The sequence below is a fragment of the Dasypus novemcinctus genome, chromosome 6, assembly GCF_030445035.2.
Source record: "Dasypus novemcinctus isolate mDasNov1 chromosome 6, mDasNov1.1.hap2, whole genome shotgun sequence".
Lineage (NCBI taxonomy): Eukaryota > Metazoa > Chordata > Mammalia > Cingulata > Dasypodidae > Dasypus > Dasypus novemcinctus.
Genome location: NC_080678.1, coordinates 16,359,090 through 16,381,983, shown reverse-complemented (window position 1 = coordinate 16,381,983; position 22,894 = coordinate 16,359,090). Strand labels below are relative to the sequence as shown.

The following is a 22,894-nucleotide window of genomic DNA, read 5'->3' as shown; positions in this document are numbered from 1 at the left end:
CATTTGCAAAGCTCTCTCCCACTCCTTTCCTAATTGCTCCTCTGGTGAGCAGCTAAGGGCCAAAAGTCCATGAACAACAGATCCAGGGCTTGGACCAATCTCTTCTGATTTCCCATCAGGTTAAGCTGTCCCAGTACTATCCCAGTATGGTTGGTCCCAGCCAACCCCTCTGGAGAGTCACCCTTGTTTTAGCAAACAAAGACCCTTCCCAGCTCTAGCCTTCATGCACTCACACCAAACAGCACTGAGTCAAGACTTCCAGGCATAGGAAACCATTTGGTAAGACACGAGGATTAAAAAAATAAGCTGCGTGACATTTATTTTGTCATGTTAACATTAATATCTGTAGAAACATTTTATTGTCAGTATAAAAATTAACAGCCTTTATTAAATACTTTCTCCAATTTCTTAACACGTAAAATCAGTGTAATCTGCATTCATTTTGCATGGCTACTGCAAAGTGAGTGGGTGTTTTGAAAGCAAAACAATACTTTAATATAGAACAAACAATACAGCAATACTTTTAATCTGACATCGGAGTTAGGCCGGACCTTTCAGTGAGGTCCTGCCAGAATTAGATGGAAGTAATCCCCTAAAAAGATGGAAGTATCCCTAAAACTATCAGCAGAACAACTCTGTGTTTCAATTTTCAATTGTGAGACTCGAAGATACTAAAAGGCTTCTCTAAGGCCAAAGAATCTGGAAGCCATTATCAAAATTCACTGAAGAGAATTCAGGATAATCTGATTAATGTGCAACTTGGGGGCAGAAGGCCAGCTGCCGGGAGAGAAGTACATTCTGCTATCATCTCAACTAAACTCCACCCTCAAGGAATGGATTAAGGCATCTTCTTAAGAGGCCGCTGGTACCGCTGATCCTGGGAAGTTCAGTTAAAAGTTACAGAGGCTCAATGGTAAGTCACATATGGAAACAAAACACCTTTTCTTACTAAAGGGGTCTTTTAATATGGTATTTAGATGGTTTAAGAACAATCTTCTGACAGCAGAAATTCAACACAAATGAAAATTTCATTTTCCCCAAATGATTCCTAGAAACTGAATATTTCTCTTTTGAAAGGATCTGGTAACTTGTTAAGTCTGAGCAATAGATTAACTAGTCCACTGCACTGCCTGCATAGGAATGCCACTTATATTATAAAACAAAACCAAAAAAAAACCTATAAATGATTAGTTGTTTTGTATAATACCAATTCATTAATAAATTAATGTTATACCATTTTCCCTGAAAGCAAAAGTATTTTTCCACCTCTGCTCGGTGAAAATTAGGAAATTCTGTGTAAGAAACAGCAATTAGCAAAGAGCTATTAAAAAAGAGACCAATTTCCAGGTGCATCGGGACTGCCATTTAAAATCAATACAAAAAAATAATTCATTGTAAATATATAATATATATTTATACATAATTTGAATATATTTACATACATCCAGCACCTATATACCGCATTTGTGCTCTGTAAGTGTGCGCCGACATATATTTTCTCCAATTATTACAAAATTAACAACGAAGGCAGAACACACGTTTGCCTTGAGTCCCCTTGGTCCACAGCCAGTAACCTGGCTCCTGGCAGGTCAGAGGCTTCACTGCCGGGGTCCATGCAGGCCGCTGCTCCATCAACAGTCTCTTCTTCCCAGGGGAGATGACAAGTCTTCAGCCGTATAAATCTTTACACATGTGCCGATTACTTTTCCAATTATTTACTCCTCTGACCCATATATACAAGCGGACACAACCATCTCCTGGAGATGTGACCTCCCTGCTCGGTGTGGGTGGGTTCCTGGCGCTGTCCCTTGGGGAGACAGGAGGCCACTGTCACTCATGTTTTCACACTGCCGTTTGCGTGTGGGTACTGAGGAAGGCAGGGCTCGTAAGGCATGGGGTCCGGAGAGAAAACAGAGTCATCTCCTGAAGAACAAGAGCTCCTGGTGTCGGGGTAACTAGGTGAATACTGTTCGAGGGGCTGACTGAGGTCCAAGTATTCCTGAAAGAAGGGAAGAGAGACGTTTTATTTCATCTTGGGTCAGGATAACAAGGTGAATACGGTTCGAGAGGCTGACTGAGGTCCAAGTAGTCCTGAAAGAAGGGAAGAGAAACGTCTTATTTCAAACACAGGCTCTGGACATACTGACATGGGGAATGGGACAGGGCTTCCCAGGGACCCAGGCCACACCGGCTTTCCAAGACCTCTCTGAGACCCCAGCTTTATTTACTCTGGGCTACGCTTTTGTTTTATAACCCATTATGGATTAACTGTTGGCCAGCAGAGGACAAGAAAACCTTGTTGGATGGTGGGTGTCAGGCAGCCAACCCGACCTCCTCAGAGCTAAACCTCCCTCGCGAGAGGACTTGGTTCAAAATTGTGCCCCAACGAAATGAAAATCCCTAATGTGTTGTGGCTTTCTAGGCCCTCCTTAAATCATTGAGACCATGCGTATGTATATTCTGAAGGACACTTCACTATTGTCATTTCTAGGATAACTTGAGGGAAATACTTCATCACATGGAGGTAAGTTAACAGATGCCATTCATTACACTCAGAAGCGCTTCAATATGAAAATGTAAACAGGTTCAAAAAAAAAAAAGGATTGGATATACACTCATGGATTTTACATCCTCGATGGGCTGGCTCTTAAAGGAAAGTTTGGGAAAAACAGGTTATGTTTCTAAGTTTTGAAGGACTGAAATTCAGAAAGTGCAATTCTGCTCTCCAAAGCATCCCTGGCTTTGCTGTCAGAGAGGTGCTCAGTGGATGGCCCAAGACAAGACTTCCCTGACTTAAGACACGTTGAGAGACCATGTGGCAACTTTAGAGGAAAGGCGGCAACTGCACCCCACAGGGCGAGTCCTGCACATTGCCTATTTTTTTCCAAGCTCATGAGCTAAGAATGGTACGCACCTTTTTAAATGGCTGGTGGGGGGGGGGGGGAGGGGGCGGTTAATGAAAAGAAAAAGACTATCTCGTAACATTAAAATGAAATAAGATTACATAAAACTCATACAAACATACAGAAAATTCAAATTTCAGGGTCCATAAGTCAAATTTTACAGGAACACAGACAAGCTCATTCGTTTACACTTGGCCTGCTATTTTGGCATCACAACAGCAGCATCAAGCCACTGCAACAGATGTCTGGCCTGCAAAGCTAAAGATATTTACAGGAAAAACGTGCTGACCCCTGCCCTAGCATAATAAAAAATTTCTGACACTGGAGGCTCCCTGCCCTGACCGAGCTGGCATGTCAGGGTGGTTCTGCTCATACATCCAGAAACCGACGCCCACCCTATGACGTGGTTTTGCTGAGAAGGGGGGATAAGTGCCGACGGCAGCACAAACAGCATCAGTGTTATCAGATGGGCCCATGGAATGTTGGCGACAACACATTTTAAAAGACAAAGCACTAGAATTCATGGCCAGGGCTGGCAAGAGGGAGAGCCCCCATCTGAGACCCGGGATGTGTCAGTTCCAACAACATCAGCACTGGCCGCACAACTGGAAACAAACACACCCGCCACATCAAAAGAGGACTTTTTGCTTACAATGATAAAAATGAAATTTTGCCCTACATGGAACCATTCTCCTTGAGCATATGGTAATGATTTGCAGAAAGGAAAGAAAACTTCGATTTTTATATCCATCGAACAATACGCCATTCTGTTTATTAATTTTAGGATACTAGATATAAATTTCAGTCTGAACGAACCCATTTTAAATACATACAGAAATAGCATTGAACATGGACCTGGGATCATTAAAACGGAACTTGAGTGCTTTTTCTAGTTTCTAAATGAAGCCATAAATTTTCAGATCTGATAGGGGAAAACAGAGATATCAGTGGATTCCAAGTCTAGGGTTAAAGGAACTTAGACTAGAAACAACAATTTTGGCAAGAGAATAAAGTTGTCGCATCCCCCCCCTCCCCTGAACCATTCCTTTCCTTTCAACTTCTGAGGGTCAGCTGTATTCGTTTAAACACAATCCCTCTCTTGATCCAACACAAGCCACAGTCAAGCTTACAAGATAAAGTTGCTGAGTTGAGGCTTCACATCACTACATTAAATTTTTTTCAAAATCATTGTACAACTATTTCCTAAACCAGAAATTAAATATATTACTTGCCTTCTAAGACATTTGGGATCAGATTTTAACTGTCTTTGTTGTTGAGAAGACAAATTTATTTTTTTCCTGCCCCATCATCATTAAACCCATTCGCTAGCTGTTGCTCTGGGCCATGGGACTTGCACTGGACTTGAATGGTTCACCATCACCTTTCCTGCTATATGCAGATTCTTTCCGTACCATCAAGGCCACTCTGTCCACAAGCTGAAGCAGCCACTGAAATGGCTGAATGCAGGCAAGGAGGGAGGGACAAGAGGGCTCCTTTAGTGGGTCTAGAGTGGAAACACCTTATTTTAACAAAAGGAGCTCATTCTCACTTAAAGTACATTTCAGGTACTCATTGAGGAAACCATGTGTTCAGTTATATATGACACAGGAAGAGACCACAGGCCACACCCCATGACCACACAGGAGCGCGTGAGATGGTGACATGTGCTGGAAGCTGGAACTATGGAGCCTCCCTGCAGCTGGTCACACTGGTCCTTAACGGGACATCAGCAGTTCTCTCCTGAATGACCAGGACACAGATCAAACCAGCCTATCCACCCTAGCTTCTTCCCAGCAAGCCAAACTGCTGGGATTGCACATCTGTCTCCTGGACTCCCCACCCCAAAGCCACCCTGCAGTCCACATGCGGGCACGGACCCCGTCTTTGGTTTCGTGAGGCAGACCTCACAAAATGCAGTTCTGAGAAAAATCACCACTTGATAGGAACCCATAGTTTAACTCTGTCTGACCCCTGTGGAAAAAATGATTAACTATACCACAGGCGCCAGCTGGGAAGTCTTCCTAAGCCAGGCCACACTACGAGGCTTCTGGAACGAGGTTCTTACCTCATTGGTGGTAAGGGTGAGGATTCGATCCAAGTCTTCCACCAACTGCTTAAACGTTGGTCTCTGTGAGGGGACAGCGTGCCAGCAGTCCCTCATCATCATGTACCTGGAAAAAATTAATTTCCTTGGTGAGTTAACTAACTTGGTGAGTTAATTTCACAGGGTACTTGACTAAAGACAGTTTTAACAGGCAATACACAGATAAGCCCTAAATTACAAAAATGTACCAGAACTTTCCAAGCAAATAAATCAGGAGGTAGTTATTCACTCTCTCACTGGTAGCTTTCTCTGAAAGACGCTTTGATTGACAAAAACATCACTTCACACAAAAATATTTTCGGAATGCGTCCATAACACCAAGAAAAACTCTTCTATGCATTTTCACCGCTGACTTGCTGACTTTTGCTATCTGTCCCAGGGCTATCAAGGAACCCACCCTTTTAAGGCAATTTGGAAGTCATGGGAAGAGTTGTATCTGAGCAGGGGCCTGCAGCTCCACCTTCACCTGCCCGGGACTTCCAGTTTGTTTTAAAATTTTAGTTGACAAAGGTTCTTCAGTATAAATAAATAAGTAAGGCTTGAAACTCAACAGCTCTATGGTCAGGCTCTTTTTTTTTTTTTTTTAATTTATTTTATAGGGATGATATTCTTTCTCTTCTGCTGCTTCTTCTCCCCCTCCCCCTCCCCCCTTTGTCTGTTCTCTGTGTCCATTTTCCTGTGTGTTATTTCTGTGTCTGCTCCCGGAACAGAGAGGCAGCCATTCTCTTGCTCCACCCCAGCTCCCTGTTCACTGCATCTCATATCATCTCTTCTCCATGTCTCTTTTTTGTTGCATTCTCTTGCTGCATCAGCTCTCCATATGGGAGGCTCCACTCCTGGGTGGTCTGCCCTCCTGTGTGGGGCGGCACTCCTTGCATGTGGCTGCACTCCACATGGGCCAGCTCGCCACACGGCCAGGAGGCCCTGGGTATTGAACCCTGGACCTCCAATATGGTAGTCGGAAGCTCTAGCCATTGAGCCACATTCACTTCCCAGGTAAGGCTTTTATAAATTAATTTGTCATCAGCAGGCTGCATACTAACTTCCTGATTACCTCTTTGATAGGCCTAGGTGCCCAAGCCTTATCTTTTTTTTAAAAGATTTATTTATTTATTTAATTCCCCCCCCTCCCCTGGTTGTCTGTTCTCTGTGTCTATTTGCTGCGTCTTGTTTCTTTGTCCGCTTCTGTTGTCGTCAGCGGCACGGGAAGTGTGGGCGGCGCCATTCCTCGGCAGGCTGCTCCCTCCTTCGCGCTGGGCGGCTCTCCCTATGGGTGCACTCCTTGCGCGTGGGGCTCCCCCACGCAGGGGACACCCTTGCGTGGCACGGCACTCCTTGCGCGCATCAGCACTGCGCATGGCCAGCTCCACACGGGTCAAGGAGGCCCGGGGTTTGAACCACATACCTCCCATGTGGTAGACGGACGCCCTAACCACTGGGCCAAAGTCCGTTTCCCCCAAGCCTTATCTTGATGATAGGTTTTAACAGACCCTCCAAGTTCGAAAAAGCAACAGGAATGACAAGGAACCCAAGAAGCATGTTTACATGACATCCTCTAGGATGTGACCATCAGACGTCCACTGAACACTGCAAAGCACCCACCGGCTTGCGGATATAAAACCCCCGTGAAAGGTGACACAGCAGCCTGCAGTCCCTGAGCTAATTTAACCACTCTTTTCGGTTAATCTGGTGGGGGCAGCACTCCTTTTCAAAGCATCGATTTTATTGCATAAAGTACACGTCATGCACACGAAGTAATTTCACTTAAAGTGTGGGTTATGTTTTTCTAATAATCAGCTAATGATTTTATAGCAGACCTGGTACTCTACAGAAGACAACTGGACTAACTTTAAATCTGTGCCCTAAAACAGGGGTAAAATTCAGATAACCAGATATGGATACATCACTCTAAGTAAGGCGGCTGACGGCAGACTAAAGTGACATGGTCACTAAGAAGCTCTGAAGATGCTGTTCTCACTGGCCTTGCCACAGCTGTCAACCACCATGGACAGATTTCCTGGTTCTTTAGTCCCACCCTCTAGAGGGGCAGCCCCACAGCTTTGTGGCTTGTTTTCTGACCCATGCATGAGATCCATCTCTCTGTCATCCCAAGGAGAGAGGACAGCAAAGCACAGTGCAGCGGCCCGGGAGCTCCCTCGGCTCAGGCTGCAGCTGGGACCCCGCCGAGGAGCAGCCTGCCTCCCTCCATGATTTATGGCTCAACTCCGTACACCTCCAAATGATGTTCTTTCTTTTGGACAAGTAATGGCTGTCAGTGTAGCTAATCTATCTCGGTTCTGGGATTCAGCCCAGAAAGCGTCAGCAATTCTTCTCCGAGAGTATTTATAGACAACCGGGGCCCCAGAGAAGCGCGAGAAGCCGGGAGTGGCGCGGCTGGCGCGGAGAATCCGCCGCGGTCCTTACAGTTCGTTGGTGCAGTTGGCCGGCTTGTCCATCCTGTGCCCTTCCTTAAGCAGCTTAAAGAGTTCCTCCACTGGAATCCCTGGGTAGGGCGAGCCCCCTAAAGTGAAGATCTCCCACATGAGCACCCCGAAGGACCAGCTGCAGAGAGCGGGGAGACAACATTACCAACCTGACCAGACCGAATCATGCCAGGAGAAGAAGACAGACTTCCATGCACTCCTTAGGTTCAAAGACAATGATGGGAGCCCTCCTGCAATTCATCCTACATGTCCTTTCCTCCCCCGAGAGCACCCACAAATGATGATGACATGAGGACGTCCCAATGGAATTCTCAATCATACAAAAAGGCAAACCCCATCCTGGTTAAATAAAGTTGTTCACCTGCGCTGAGGCCAACGGGGGTGAGGATCTCTACTCTTAAGCTTCAAAACCCTTCAACCGTCTTGTCCAATTCTTCCATCTCTATGTGCTAGGCCTGAGGGCTGCGATCTACCAGGATAGGCAGCTGGCAGACAGGCCAGCCGCTAATTCTGGGGGATAACGGCTACCCTGTTTGGCCAGCAGCGCCTCCAAGACACAGAGGTTCTACGGGCTAAGCTCACGAAAGGAGTCAGCGCAGTGCTGGGAGTGGGGTGGAGGGGCCCCATGCTCCTGGCAGACAAACTCTGTACAACAGAAATGGAAAAGGTCTCATGGGGCAAAATCCATACCTGACCTATCAGAGGTCCACAGGGGGACTTTTTGAATCCAGGGCCAGAGATTCACACTCGAAAATAATTGAGTAGAAAATCCTGAATTTACCTCTATCATTGTAGCCCTGGAAACTTGCCCTTATTTATTCTATTCTGGTGAGAAGTGAAACTGCCCCTCAGTCCCATTTTCTGCAGAGCAAGAGGGGCAGCACAACGCAGGCAGAAATAGCCACTGTGCCTCGGTTTACTCATGGCAAAACGGAGCATCCTAAGCTTCTAGGCTGTGCAAGAGGACTGTGATGACAGGGAAACAATGCTTACCTCAGAGGTGTTGCCATTCCAAATAAAAAATGGCTCAACTGTCTTGCTTTCTTTTTTTTTTTTTAACTTGTTATATTAGAATCATTATAGACTCAAACAAAGTTGCAAAACTAGAGAGGTTCCAAGCATCTTTCACCCAGGGTTCCCCAATATCTTTCAACCAAATTTCTAAACTGAAATCCCAAAATGTTAGTTGGAGCCGATCCCATTTTAAGTGTATCTGAATAGAAATATTATATAATTTCTCCTCTATTTTTATGCTATCAAAGATGCTAAGGAGGAACACATTGAGCTGATTCTGGGGAAGTCCTAAGCTCAACTCTGCCCTTTAAGGAAGCTGTGATAGAGGGAAATTAAAGCAAATCACTATCAAAGAAAAAGTCTCAGGATTACTCTTTAAGAGAGTGAAGAACATGCCAAGATCTTGGCAAAGTAGACGGTGGCTTTACAGCTGCACATGGTGACTCAGGTCAAGGGGGGGGTTCCAGGCTGGCAAAAGTAAGTAGCGCTGAGAAGCCAGGCCGGTTAGCGAGCATTGGTTACAGACATAAAATCCACCCTCCCCAGGGCTGACTCCCACCTTCTATCATACTATGACATGTAGCAGGCACCAAAGAATGAAGAAAGGTGAAGAATCGTGCAGTAGTTTTGCAGTTCAACCCAACGAAGAACACAGAGAAAAGGGAGTCACTTACACATCACTCTGATGGGTGTATACTCGATCAAAAAGGGCTTCTGGAGCCATCCACTTGACTGGGAGTCGCCCCTACAAATGTGGAAGAAAATGTAGATAGACACCAACATATTAAAAACAAGTTTACTTCAGGAGGCTCAGTGGGGCTGTGCGGAGTTTAAGAGCTGATGCTCTCATGCCTTTTACTGGTCCTTCCCACAGCAGAAATCAGCTCCAACTAGGACGCTACAGCATCTGTCAGATGCACAGGTCTGGACACCATGGTGAAACACTACGTCCTCGGTGCCTGGCTATCATTTATTTCCTCAGCACACAGACTCACCCTGACCAACTTCCAGCAGAGATTAACCAAGTAAATCTCAAGCTTTCCATCTTTGCTATGAAAGCCCTCTGAACAAACACATGAAAATCAGAGGCTGCTGATACCCTCTGTGTACAAGAGGGTTTCATGCTTATTAAAAGGACCCTCAGCTCAGCCTAAATTTGCTAACTGAGAAGTCTGCGAAGAGTTCCAAGCAAACAAGAATAAAGTACAGAGAAAGAACCCTTTTTGGTCCCTTTCAGCTCTGAAAATCTATGATGTCGTTCTGGAACATTCTGCAACCTTCACTCCCCTCCCCCATATCTTTGTCCATAGACTTACATTTGTGGTCTTTTTGTAATAGTCTATATTATTGATATCTCTGGCCAGTCCAAAGTCTGCTATTTTCATCACATTATTTTCTGTTACCAAAACATTCCTGGCTGCTAAGTCCCGATGAATACACTGAAATCAAGAAAGAAAGGTAAAAAAAAAAAAGAACTCATTACAAAATGCATCATGAATAAAGAGGAAATATACTAAAATTTCTTAGAACACAGACAGAAAAACAAGTCAAAAACTGATATTTACTTTCTAATAAAAATAAACAAAAAACCCTGGTTATTTCAAAGGGCAAAGGTAAGCAAATCACTGCACACCTTTTATTAGCAGAGTGGCCCAGCGACACTGGCATCTGCTTTGGTGCAAGATCTGTATTAGATCACCCTGAAATCTTTTATCTTGGCTCCTGCTCTTCTCCCCACTATGGACAAGCTTTTCAAAACAGTTGGTTAAACTCAAGCATTACTTCTTTACCTCCTAACTCACTCCTCAAACATTCTCACCTGCCTTTTCTAAACTCTCAGTATCTTCCCTCTGCAGCATTGGGCACTGTTGATTAATTGCTCATTTCTGAAAATTGTCCCTGTTGAGTTCACGCTCTTCCTCTTCCCACCCTCTCAGTCTTTCACTGGCTCCCCCCACTCCCCACTCTCTTTGTCCCTTAAAAGAAAGGAATTGTCCCCTTAATTTTCTGTACTTCCAAAGAGTCTCATGGTTTCAACTCTTAGATTACAAAAGACTAGCAAATCCACACCTCTACCCGGAGACCCAATTCTCATTTCCAACTGAGAAGGGGGCACTTCTACACTGATACCCCCTTGGCCCCTCAAATTCAAGGCTTCTACTCCCCCAATTCTTCTCTTTGACTCTCTTGATCAGAGAGGTAGACAACAGGAATTCTTTACACACTGCCCCCAAGTCCTGTGGATTTCAGCTTCAAAATGGCGCTCTCTGGTTTGTCTCCCTTCCCCTCTCCCCATTGCTAATTCCTCAAACCCAGATTCTCATTCTCCCACGATGGCTGCACAGCCTGCCTCGCTGGTCTCCAAGCTCCCAAACTTCCCACAAAATGGATTTTTGAAAGAATTGATCAAGTGTGTCCTTTCCTGGCATTTGTCACAGCGCATGCCTGCCTATTCAACTGTGTTTCTTCACCTTCTCAGTCCACTTCCAGCAGGACCGGTGACCCACCAGTGCCGAGGCCTCCACCTGCCTGCCCACACCTGGGCAGGGCTCGCTGCTGCAGAAGTGCTTGCTCTGGGGCAGCTGATGGGGGGCCTCATGCTAATTCCAGGGTCTCAGAAAGGTCCCTTTTAACTGCTCTTTTCCCTTTCTACAAATCATGTGCATTTGTAAAGGGTTTGAAGAGTGTTAGTTGCAGTGTTCCTACACCAGGATTTCATCCTGATATGATAATGATGCTCCTTCGGCCCACCATTGCCTCCTGTTTTTAGAAGAGGTAAGGAATAAAGAAGCAAGCAGACATCACCATCAAATGCTTTTAACAGGTTATGTTCAAAGGTTAACTCTCACACGAGGGAGAGCTTTCTTCCAGTCCATTCGACAAGGTTGAAATGGGGCTGGTTTTAAATGGGCACACCACAGAAGGAGCAAGCCAGACCAGCCTTTTTGAGGTAGAAAAGAGGAATTATTTTATTCCAGCCCTCCCCCAGCTATCCCTTGTTTTCATATACTTCCATGCCCTACCACACCCCCACCCCAGACAGGCTAAGATTAGAATAGGAAAGCCACACAAGTATGCCCATCTCCGGCCAGACTGGAAGCGGGAAATGTGAGAACTCCCAGAAGCCCGCCTGTTCCCCGAGATCCGGCCGGGGCTGGAGCTGGGTTCCTGGTTTTGGAGGCCTCTTCAGGTTGAGCTTCCAAGCACCGAGCCAAAACTTTCTCTGTGTGTGCTTCCTGCAGACACGAGCTCTGTGTGTTTGGCAAGCTGTGTGGTCAGGAGAATCTGGCTTCCCACGCATGGAGCTCCAACTACACATCAGGGCTCCCCTCGGACAGAGACTTCACGACGTCTCCCGTCAACCCTCTCAGCAAGAGCCAGGCCATCCCAATGTGCAGGAAACTCCAAAGCCCACCTCCTAGGCTGGGCAAGAGGAAACTTGGAACCAATACCCAAATCAAGAAAATAATTAAAGTTAAGCCAAACTCCCATCATCTGTAGAAGTAGGAACTGTTCTCCAGCAGGGAGAATGACCCTTTTCCATAATTGGGGCCCCGGGACTGTTTGGTTCCATTTTTCTACCAGGAGAAGGTCGACAGGTTGCTAAGAGAAGGAAGACAAGCAGCCCTATGACCCAGGAGTTGTGCTGGGTACCTTCGCTTGGCTGCTGGCAATCTGTTCCCATGGCGACCTCATGAGATTGGATATTATTATCCTCATTTTACAGATGCGGAAGCCGGGGCTTGCTATAAAATCCTGCTCAGGTCTGACACCTCAGATACTTAACCGGGTTTGGGATTTGGTTCAAAAAGGAACACTTAGGATAGCATTGAGCTAAAAATAGCAAGGCTTTCATAAATGTTTCTCATCTGCATCCTTAGCTAACTCTATCGTGTGGACATCACTGTGTTCCTTTACTTGCCTGCCTCTCCTGCCCACTGGGAGCTGCTTGAGGCCAGGCCCTGTACAGCCATCTCTAAATTCTCAGCACTCAGCACAGAGACTGACTCAGTAAATGTCTGTTGAGCTGAATTCAAAATCCCACATCGCTTAGTGCCGGAAAGCCCACTCAGCAGTTCTTTGTGGCCCTGCCTTCCTGGAAGCAGGTCTTTAAACTGCTCCGTGGGGTGAGGGTCTGGGGGTGCGGAGGCCAGGGTAAAAGGGACCTGGCCCTCATTCTCCCCTTGTGAGCAAGCCTCCACTTACGGAAGCAGGCTCCTCCCAACCCCAAGAGGGTCATTCTTAAGACCCTCTGGCTCCCAACCGGTTCCAGGCCCCGACTTTGGAACCTGCCAAGCCCCAAAGAATCACCAGCCTGTCCTCTGAGCCTGGGTTCTTCTGCAAAGCAACCATAATGACCCCAGCCCACACTGCCACCCAAGGCCACTGCACGCAGCATATCCCTGTCCTGCCCTCCGCCCTGAGCGAAGGCAGGAGTCACCATCTCCACTGACAGGAGAAACTGAGAGCAGGGCCTGCGAGGAGGGGAGCAGCGTGGTGGGCAAGTGGGAGGCGGGGTCCAGTCCCCACCACTTCATGTCCTGTGTCTCCTCCTCTCGGAAGTGAAGCCAGGGACTCAGACTGCCCTGGGCTCACATCTTTCCTGTCACTTCCCAACAGCCCTTGGAGTCCTTGTCTATGACATGGAGGCTCGAATCCTGCCTACCTCAGAGCTGTCTGGAGCGTTACGTAAGACTGTGGATGTCCAGTGCTGCCTGGTGCTGGCAGACACCAAGCACCCAGCAAGTGGCAGAGAAGAATGATGAGAGCTGCTGCCATTCTCTCACATTCTGTCATTCTACAAGGTACTCACTCACTCGTCCCATTTTGCCAAGCTGACCTGACTCATTATTCTCTCTCCATCATACCGAACTGCCTCCAAAATGGGCAGCACCGCAGTGTCCTTGGGCCGGGGGTGGCAGCAACTCAGCCCTGGCCTCCACGTAGGCTGTAGGCTTAGAGGTCGACATGCTTCTCTTGTCTGTGCAGAACACCCCAGCTGACCCCTGTGGCCTCGGGGGCCTGCGCCCTGGATGCCTCCTGCCTCTCTAGCTGCACCTTCTCAGCCATCGCCTGCTCTTTCCGCTACTCTAGACTTTGGAGTTCTCACAGGTTTGACTCCACGCTTCTGTTCTCTCTTCTCAGGCTCTCCCCAGCTGTCCTCACCCACTCCCAAGGCTTTCCACTGCACCTTCCCCTGCTGCCTCCTAACTGTCACCTCTAGGCGACACTTCAGAGTCAAGCTTCAGCCTGTAGCTCTAACATGTGCCCTTGAATATCTCTCAGAGATCCAAAAAGGAGCTCTTGATTTTTGGCCAAAACCAGATTCAACCCTGATCTTCCTCCTCTTGGGAAACGACACCACCATTCAGTTTCCAAAGCTGGAAATCCAGGAGTCGGCCCTGCCCTGCCCCATTTCTAACCAATCCATTACCATTCCTAATAGGAAACGGTATCTCCGATGGATCGACTTCTCTCTGGGTGTTCTACACAATAAGCCCAGCCGAGCCCACCATCGCCGTGCACGCGGCCCTCAGTGGTTTCCAATCCACAGTGCAAGTGGCGGTGAGAACATTCTTGTAAAGCGGAAACCCGATCACATGAGCCCCCTCAGGGGCTTCCCCTGGCACTGCCAGCCGAGCCCAGACTCCTTGGCAGGTGTTTATGGACCCGAACGAGCAGCCCCTGCCTTGCCGGCAGCCGCCTCTCACACCCTCCTCTCTCTACATCCTTCCTTCGAGGGTCTTGGCACATGACTTGGGAGAACTTTCTCCCACTTCCCATTCCCTGAACACCTGAGCCCCTCACCTTCCCTAACAATTTTCCCCTGCGTCTCCTCCCACAGCCCCTTTCTCAAGGGTTTGATAAACTATTTCCTGCTCCCACTTTTGCCTCCATCTCTCTTGCTGTCACCTCACGGTTCTGGCTCCAAGCTGTCAAGGATTTCATCAACCCGGCCAGCCTCGTCTAAGCAGCCGACCTAGGGTGTGAGATGGCAGCGCTGCTCGAGGAGGACCTGTCCGTGAACGAACAGCCAGGCCAGCAGGGTTTGTATGAGCAGCAGTGCCCTGCTGGGTGCAGAAAGCTCTTGCACACCTCCCACCCAGGGAGGATGGAGTGTCCAGGACCAGAGGCTCCCAACAGACAGCCTGCGAGCCAACGCCCTCCTAACGTTTCTTTAGGAATGTCTCAAAGCTACAGAGAAGATGAAGCAGGACAAGGGATGGCTATACTTGCTGGATTTGCTTTTCTCCTCCCTCCATCCTTCCCTCTCTCCCTCCCTTTCTTCTACTTTCCACACTTACCAAAGTGAGTTATGGATGTCACTGATACATCACACCTTAACACAGTGCCATTATACTCAGTCCCCAAATTTAACATCCGTACAGCAATATAATCTAACACACGGTCCATATTTAATGTTCACTGTTTCATAAGTTCATCTATAAAAGTTGTCCCCTCGAAAAACCTCACTCTCATATAGGATCCAGTTCAGGATCACATATTCCATTTAGTTGCCATGTTTTTTCAGTCTCTAATCTGGAACCATCTCCTAACTATCTTGTGTCCTTTATGACACTGACATTTTGATGCAATATCTTGTCAAATGCCCCACATTGGGGATTTGTCTTCTTATTTCCTCATGCCAGAGACTTTCTGGTTTAGCTGACTCCATCTGTGTACACACACACACATACACACAGTCATGGAATATAAAACTGTTTTTAATTAGTTTCCCCAAATTTGGGATACTTTACAAGAAAGAATCTAGAAAAACCTGAAACTCTGTACCTTCCTGGGGAAAAAAAAACAAACAAAAACAAACCCCCCAAAAATGTGTTAATTCTGGGCTCATGGTCCTGGGTGTCCACAGCTGGCAGAGGCTGGGGCACAGCTGGCCCTCGAGCCCCACACTCTGCCTGATCCAACAGGGGCTGCCTGGCATGGCCCCAGCGGGGACATAAATGTGTGACGCCGCCTCACATCCAGGGAGCCAGGGGTGAGTCCCTGGGGAGCCCAAGTGAGAGAGGGGCCACGCCCACCTACTCTCTGGGGACCTGAGGAATTCTGGAGGCAGCCCCCACCTCTGCCCAACAAGGTAGTCCTGCACCAATCTCACCTTGAAAGTGGGACTAAGGGAGGGTCCCTTGGGTAGCCCTAAACGCCCCAGAGAGCATCTGGTCACCTGTTTAACTGCTTTCAGAATAACTCAAATGTTTCAAGTTCCAGGGTCAGTGGAATGCTTGGAATGCAAGCGATGCCCCTCAGGGGACCCAGCCAACCTCCTACCAGAGGTCATCCCCACGAATGAGGCAAAAAAGCATCGCAGGCACCCAAGATGCCATGTTACGAAAATTCCCCTTCATTCTCGAAGAGTTCATGCAGTTCCAAACTCAAGTCCCAAGCCAACATGTTGTCTACATCCAATAACCACAGAACAAAGGAAGCCAAGAAATCACCAAACTAAAGGAGACGCCCCCAGACCAGTCCCCTCCACGTGGAGAGCTGCGGCTGGGGAGGGCCAAGCCCTGCGGAGAAAAGGCGGCTTTTCTGCTCATCTCTGCAGTTTTCACTGTAAGTTTATGAGGCCAATTTGGCTTTTAAAGAGATCGTTGAGCACTAACGCGAAAAATGTAATAAATGTTTTCCAGGTTGTCTAAGACATGCAAGGGCTTGAGCTAGCAAATGAGCACCGCCAAACTGCCCGTGTCTCCTTCAAAGACACTTTCGGCTGGATTGCGCCTAACCAGGGGCAAGGGGAAGGACTCACTTTTTGGGAAGCCAGGTACTCCATGCCTCTGGCCAGCTGGTAGGTGCACGACACCAGGTCCTTGAAGGTCATCTGCTCCTCGGGGACGCGGTTGATGTCGTAGGAGTACTCCATCCCAGGCGGCCTCCGCGCCCGCAGGTATTCTCGGAGGTTGCCCTTGGAGGCGTACTCGACGATGACATAGAGCGGCCCTGCGGAGGGAGAAGTCCGGTCCTCAGGCCTCACGCAGGGCCTGCCTGGGGTGGCCCCACTGGTGCTTCTTAGCTGTCATCACCCAATATTGCTTTTTTAAAAACTTTTACATACAGAAAAGGCCTTGCAAAAACAGAATATCGGTTTTCTGATCAAAATGATAAACAAAACAATAATTCTTTGCCAAGACAGCCCCAAACATCTTTAAGAAAGTGCCTTCAGCATTCTCTCAGCTGGGTCCTCCTCAAAGGCAACTGCTACCATAAATGTGATCCATCGGGCATATCCTTCCAGTTCATTTTAAATATCTTTACATACGTATGTGTATCAATAAACAATGTATTATTTTTAACAACATAAATGAATAATAAGGAAAATGAACTGTTATATCCCCCCAGTTAGGTTGATGAAAAAATTCTAGAACATTCCTTTTGATGGCTCCATACAGCCATCGTATAAACACACGACACTTTATTTATCCATTCCCCTCCTCACAGGCATTTAGGTTGCATCCAATTTGGGGGCATAATGAACGGTGCAATGACCGCCTCTGCATGTGTTTCCTCATGCACACGTGTGATGATTTCTCCATTTCTCCATGTACAGACCAGGTTGCCAAATCTGGCCCACTGCCTGTTTCTGTAAAAAATCGTATGGGAACACATCCAGACCCCTCATCCGCTAGCTGGCTGCAGCCACCTCCTCGTTACAATGGCAAACACGAGTAGTTGCATCAACACTGTTCAGGACCACAAAGCCTAAAATATTTACTGCCTGGCCCTTCGCTGAAGCAGTCTGCCAACTTGTGTAGAACTAACAGAGAAAGTGCCAAGTTGAAGATACGCATTTTCAAGTTCATGGCTGTCAACTTGTTTCACAAAGTGCCATAAGCTTTCAATGAGAGAAGCTGGAGGTCTCTTTCCCCTAAGGGAGATCATGTGTTCCTTCACACCAGTTTCTTCTTTTATGCAACCCTTGGTTCTATTTTGCCCAGAACAAGAGGTGGACTCCTTTACCCTCATTTTTAGCAAAGACTTTCTCCACCAAGATATGGGACCTTATCTGAAGGAAGTTCTCTTAGTACTTACAAAGCACACGAGCAAGTCTGAGACTGCCTTTTCCAAGGACGTGGACAGGTCAGGTGCCCACAGCCTCCCCCCAGATCTAAAGTTTCCCTATGCCTGGCTTTCTCTAGCACCCCAGGTATGGTCACAGAGCCACTTCTGTGCTAATGCCTGGAAACATCTTTCAAAGGGTATTTTGCTCTGGGCAAAATTTCGAGATACCTTGGAAGCCAGTTCCAAAGCCCAAGAGTTTCTAAAACAAGTCTAATATTAAATGTGGAGTATTTGGCTGAAAGCACTTTTTCCCTCCTACTCACCATCCTGTGTACAGGCTCCAAGAAGATTGATGATATTTTTGTGTTTTCCAATCATCTTCATCATCTCCATCTCTGACACCAGATCAGAAAGGTCTTTCTCCGTGGCGTCATCTACAAACATTAGGTCATCATAAGTCAGTCAGGGAAATGGATGTGGCTCAAGCGATTGGGCTCCCATCCACCATATGGAAGGTCCAGGGTTCGTTTCCCAGGGACTCCTGGTGAAGGCAAGCTGGCCTGGGCAGCGAGCTGGCCCATGCAGAGTGCTGACTCACATGGCGAGCTGGCCCACACAAGGGTGCAAGCCCATGCAGAGAGCTGGCGAAGCAAGATGACATAACGAAAACAGACACAGAGGAGAGACAGTAAGAGATGCAGCACAGCAGGGAGCTGAGGTGGCGCAAGATTGAGCGCCTCTTTCCCACTCCAGAAGATCCCAGGGGAAGATCCCAGGATCAGTAGGAACTAAAGTAAACTTGCTGCCTAAAGTAAAGACAAGCAGACACAGAAGAACACACTGCAAATGGACACAGAGAGCAGACAGTGAGCACAAAACAATGGGTGGCGGTGTGTGTGTAAGTAAATAAGTCAGTCGTCAGTTTCCTCTAACTCCTCTGCCTTCACCAGTGGGTGCCGAAAACTTGAATGTTGAAATGGTGCAAAACTAAATTTTAGAAGCAGAAAGACTTCCCCAGTTACCTGTCCTACCCCCTTCGTTTTATTGGTGCAGGGACAAAGGCCCAGGCAGGGAACTTCCCTGCTCTATGTCAGATAGCAAATTCTGGTTCAATGGATTCCAAGTCAGGACTAAAACAAAAGCCTCTGATGCTAGAGCCAGTCCTTTTCCAGAAACATCACAGGCGTGTGCATGTTTTCCTCAATCATACGACCACCCCATTCTCTGGCATTTCTAAGGCCCTCAGGATGACATATCACACCACAGAACACTGAAACCATGATGAGAACATCCAGAGAAGAGGGCAAGGGTGGGAGGTTTTCAAATCACTACTGGATTCTCCAGACCAGGAGTTCCTAATGCAAGCCCCAGGGGCCCTTAGAACATCATAGGTGGGTTTAGGTGACACCCCCTATAACTGTGTGCAGAACTGTGTGTGTTTGCATGCATTTTTAGGGGGTGAAAGTCCATGACTTCCATTGGCTTCTCAAAGGAGCCTGTGATTTTCATCCTTAAAAAAAGGTCTTATAAACCTCTGCTCTACAATTGCCAGCAAGAGTGCCTTAAGTCCTACATACACAGGCTCAAAGTTAGCTTCTAAAAAGTGACCAGACTTTTTCCCCTTGAGCCTCCCTTTGAACTAATTCATTATGGAAAAGTCTGGACTTACTGAAAAAATGAAATAGGGGCATAGATTGGAACCGGCATTTTAGTTTCACAAAAATAAGAGCAATATAAATGACAAAAGGAAGAGCCTTCTCCTGTGTGTGCAAAATCTACACTGAGGTACTTCGAGGAGCGAGCCTCCTGCCACGGAGAGGGTGAGATGACTGTGCACACACACCCAGGATGTTCTTCTCTCTCTAGGCTTGCAGCCACGCATGGCTGCAGAAAAGGGCATGCTGCAAGGCTCAGGGCCCAATGGCTGCACAGACCTTAACGGGGAAGGCCAGACTTGGCATGATGGGGAAACAACCCCTGGAACTCCTGAACAGAATCAGTTCTGCCGATGGAGTTGCGAAGCCCAGGTCTTCTCACATCTAGGTCCCTCGCCAGGGGCTGCTCTGGCCGGCTGGGGCTGTGCCATGGAGCTGCAAGAGGCATGCAGCCCATACCCCACCTGGCCCTTGGCTATCTCCAAGAGACGCTTCTCCTCCCTGGCATCAAACCCCAAGGTCCAGGAACATCTCCAAACATCCTAGCTTTCTTGGGAAACCATCAGCGATAGATAGCTGGAACACCTATATCTTCTTGACTCCCCCCAGTCTGCTACTTTCCCTTGGGAGGCACATGATAACCTTCCCAGGAGAATCCATGACGGAAAGAAAAACGTCTAACTCCCCATGTGTCAGGCACCGCGCATCCCAAGGAGAACCTCTCTGCCTGGCCGTGTGGGAACAAACCCAGCTTAGCGCCGCCATCTCCCTTCCTGAAATCCCTACTGTAGGATTTATAACGTCAGTGTTCCCTATAACCCGTCTCATAAAAGAATACTGCAGGGGAGGAAGTTAATGGTTAAAAGTTTTTTAAGTTCCTTGGGAAATGTTCAGATTCAACATTTACATCGCATGGTGACTGTTTACGGGCCCCAGAAGGTTCTGTACCAGCACCAATCCCATTCGCGCCTTCTGAGCTTTCTAGTGGACTCTCCCAACCGGGGTCATGCCTGCCTTGTTCCTCTGGCGGAAGTGAAGACACGGCCGCCATTCTCCTGTGCTTCCTCAAATGCCGATTTTCCAACTCAGAGAAGTAAATGAAGGTTTGAGTCCTGAATCCAACATGTGAGCCCCCCATAAAAATATGGAGGGAATGAAAAAGCATGGCCAATTCTGGGATAATGAAAATATTTGGAAAAAGATAGAGGTGGGTGGTCACACATGACATTGTGAACATACCAAATGCCACTCAACTGTCTGCTTTTAAGCAGTTAATGTTATAGTATGTGAATCTCTCCTCAATTTTTTAAAAAAGGAATTATGGTCGTTTACAAGCAGTCAAAGAATAAAACAAATTAGGAGGTTACCACTTTCTAACAAAACTGAATTTTATTTTTCAAAAGTCCATTCATTCTGGAAAGTAGATGTGGCCCAAGTGATTGAGCTCCTGCCTACCACCCAGGAGGTCTGGGTCCAATTTCTGCTGCTTCTTAAAGAAGATGAGCAAGACCACGAACTGAAGCAACAGGCTGGCACGGCAAGATGAGGCAACAAGAGACACATGGAGGAAAACATAATAAGAGACACAACAAAGCAGGGAGTGGATGTGGCTTAGGCAATTAGGCACCTCACTCCCACATGGGAGGTCCCAGGTTCGGTTTCTGGTGCCTCCTAAAAAAAGACCAGCACAAGACAAACAGAAACAGCAAATGCAAACAACAAGGGGATGGGGGGAAATGGATAAATAAAATAAATCTTAGAAAAATAGTAACTAAAATTTAAAAAATTTTAAAGTCCATTCAATTCAGCTCAAGATAGTCTGTCCAGGATACTGATTTATACTGAAAAATTCTCAACCCCTAGGTCAACTGTGTTCCCCACTTCCTGCCAGGATGGAGTTCAGATGCCATGAAAGGAACATTCTTGGTAAGACACCCCCTTCCTCCCCACTCACCTTTCAACATCTTCACAGCCACCGTGACTGCTTCCTTGGGCTTGTCTTTGTCGATTCCCACTGCTTCAGCCATGACCACTTGCCCAAAGCAACCTTCCCCCAAGGGTTTGCCCAGCGTCAGCCTAAATGTGTAAACAGGAGATTAGCACACAGCATCTGGTGAAGGGGTGTAGCGAGTGAAATGCCAGAACTAAATATAAAAATCTTTCAGCAGCTTGCAAAAGCATGGAGCATTTATCCTATGGAACTAATGAGACTTAGGGCACACACGCGTTGGAGTGTTTTCTTAGTGACGTTTTAGAGAATGTCAATTACTGGTGAAGAGTGATTACCTTTGACATTTGTATTCTCAATTGATTTTCTTTATGGTTTCCTTGCTAGTGAGGTGGTCAGCTTTCCTGAGTGCGAACAATGAGGAGTTTGTGGATCTTGAGCCAATTGAATATTTGGAATTTACAATGTCTCAAACGAAAAAAGTTAAAGCTTTTTAAAAAAATGTTTTGTCCATGCAGAGCGGTGGCTTTAAATCACTATTATTTAAATAACACTGGATCTTATGGCCACATTCCTTACTCAGTTACATGATAGGAATTTTAAACACGTTTTTGAGGAATCTTTCCTTTTTTCACTAAAGCAAAAAGAAAATGCTAGAAAATGGGAGGTACTATTTTTCACATAACAGTTCAAAAATCCTTATGACTACCCAAAATTAATCATGGAGAAAATCCAAACTGAACACAACAAACTCAATTTCCAAGCTCAGAAACCCTCTGCACGTCACACTAATAGTCATATATTGTTCTTAGGCATTCCAGAAAACCAATGAAACGGAGAAGTCTTCGGAATACTTATGAATGTAACTTAAGCACGACATAGCACAACATTGAGCTACCATCAGTAAGCAGTATTCATGTACGTACACATTGGTTTGAAAAGGTTCAACATAAAGACATAAAGGGCAGCGAATGCTATGCTGAGGTCACTCTGTTTCTCTCCAGAACTAAAATTAAATTTAACATCTTGGCAGAAAATAAACATTTGCATTGGAAAACTGGCAAATTTATGTCCTACTGCCTTGCTACTACAAGTGTAACAACCCTTTCTTTGTATAACTTCTGCCCCCGATCTAATAAATGGCTTCTAAATAGATTTCATTCATTGCAAATCCGCTCCACCTACATTTGTGTGAAACACTGTTTTGAAGCGTTTAGCACTCAGATTTTCCACACTTGGGGTCCCCTAGGGAGGGAACCAACAGGATGGCTCACACAGACACCCCTCTGTTGACGGAGGCACTGCTGGTGGCAGGGATCACGGCCTGAACCCCGCCACTGCAGTTTCTTAAAATACAACCATGACTCTCCAGGTCAGTCATTTATATCTAAGCCTGTACATATGAACCCCCGTACTGGCATAATCACCCATCAACTGGGGAGCCGGAAGGGTTTGTGAGAAACACTCCCTTCTCCACATTTTACAGTAAAGAAATGATTCCTTGTATTTTCCCCGGGACCTCACCAGTACTCAAACTGTAAAGTACACAAACTGGAAATTACTTCCATTAGCACTTTGAATGATAGTTGTACAATTACTCGATTCTAGCTTATGGTGTACATCAGTATCTCTAAACTGGCTTTCGGGAAACAATTCTGGTGTGATGTCACCTGAAGCAAAATTACAACTGCCACGTAAGCTACCTCTCTTTCCAAAGAGAGCTTGTCAAATACAGTCTCTGGAAATGCTCATCTCTTTTATTTCCAAATTTGTATATGAAGTCCTCTTGCAGTAACTAAACACCT

At 46.7% G+C, this 22,894-nt stretch overlaps 1 protein-coding gene across 15 annotated transcripts in view; it reads right to left on the bottom strand.

The window, feature by feature from the left end:
- Positions 1-293: 293 nt before the first annotated feature.
- The window catches only part of FGFR2 (fibroblast growth factor receptor 2), a 99,804-nt gene continuing 77,203 nt past the window's right edge, over positions 294-22,894 (bottom strand). For 12 of the 15 annotated variants that reach the window (XM_004468065.5, XM_004468067.5, XM_004468066.5 and 9 more), the window contains 8 exons: positions 21,096-21,217; positions 17,810-17,920; positions 16,237-16,427; positions 9,782-9,904; positions 9,140-9,210; positions 7,432-7,569; positions 4,969-5,074; positions 294-1,999 (listed from right to left, as the gene is read on the bottom strand). In XM_004468065.5, the coding sequence (XP_004468122.1) occupies positions 1,835-1,999; positions 4,969-5,074; positions 7,432-7,569; positions 9,140-9,210; positions 9,782-9,904; positions 16,237-16,427; positions 17,810-17,920; positions 21,096-21,217 (1,027 nt within the window). In that variant the 3' untranslated portion in view covers positions 294-1,834. Of the gene's footprint in view, positions 2,092-4,968; positions 5,075-7,431; positions 7,570-9,139; positions 9,211-9,781; positions 9,905-16,236; positions 16,428-17,809; positions 17,921-21,095; positions 21,218-22,894 lie in introns of all 15 variants that reach the window. The other 3 variants (XM_004468069.5, XM_004468070.5, XM_071215644.1) reach the window with 1 other exon arrangement.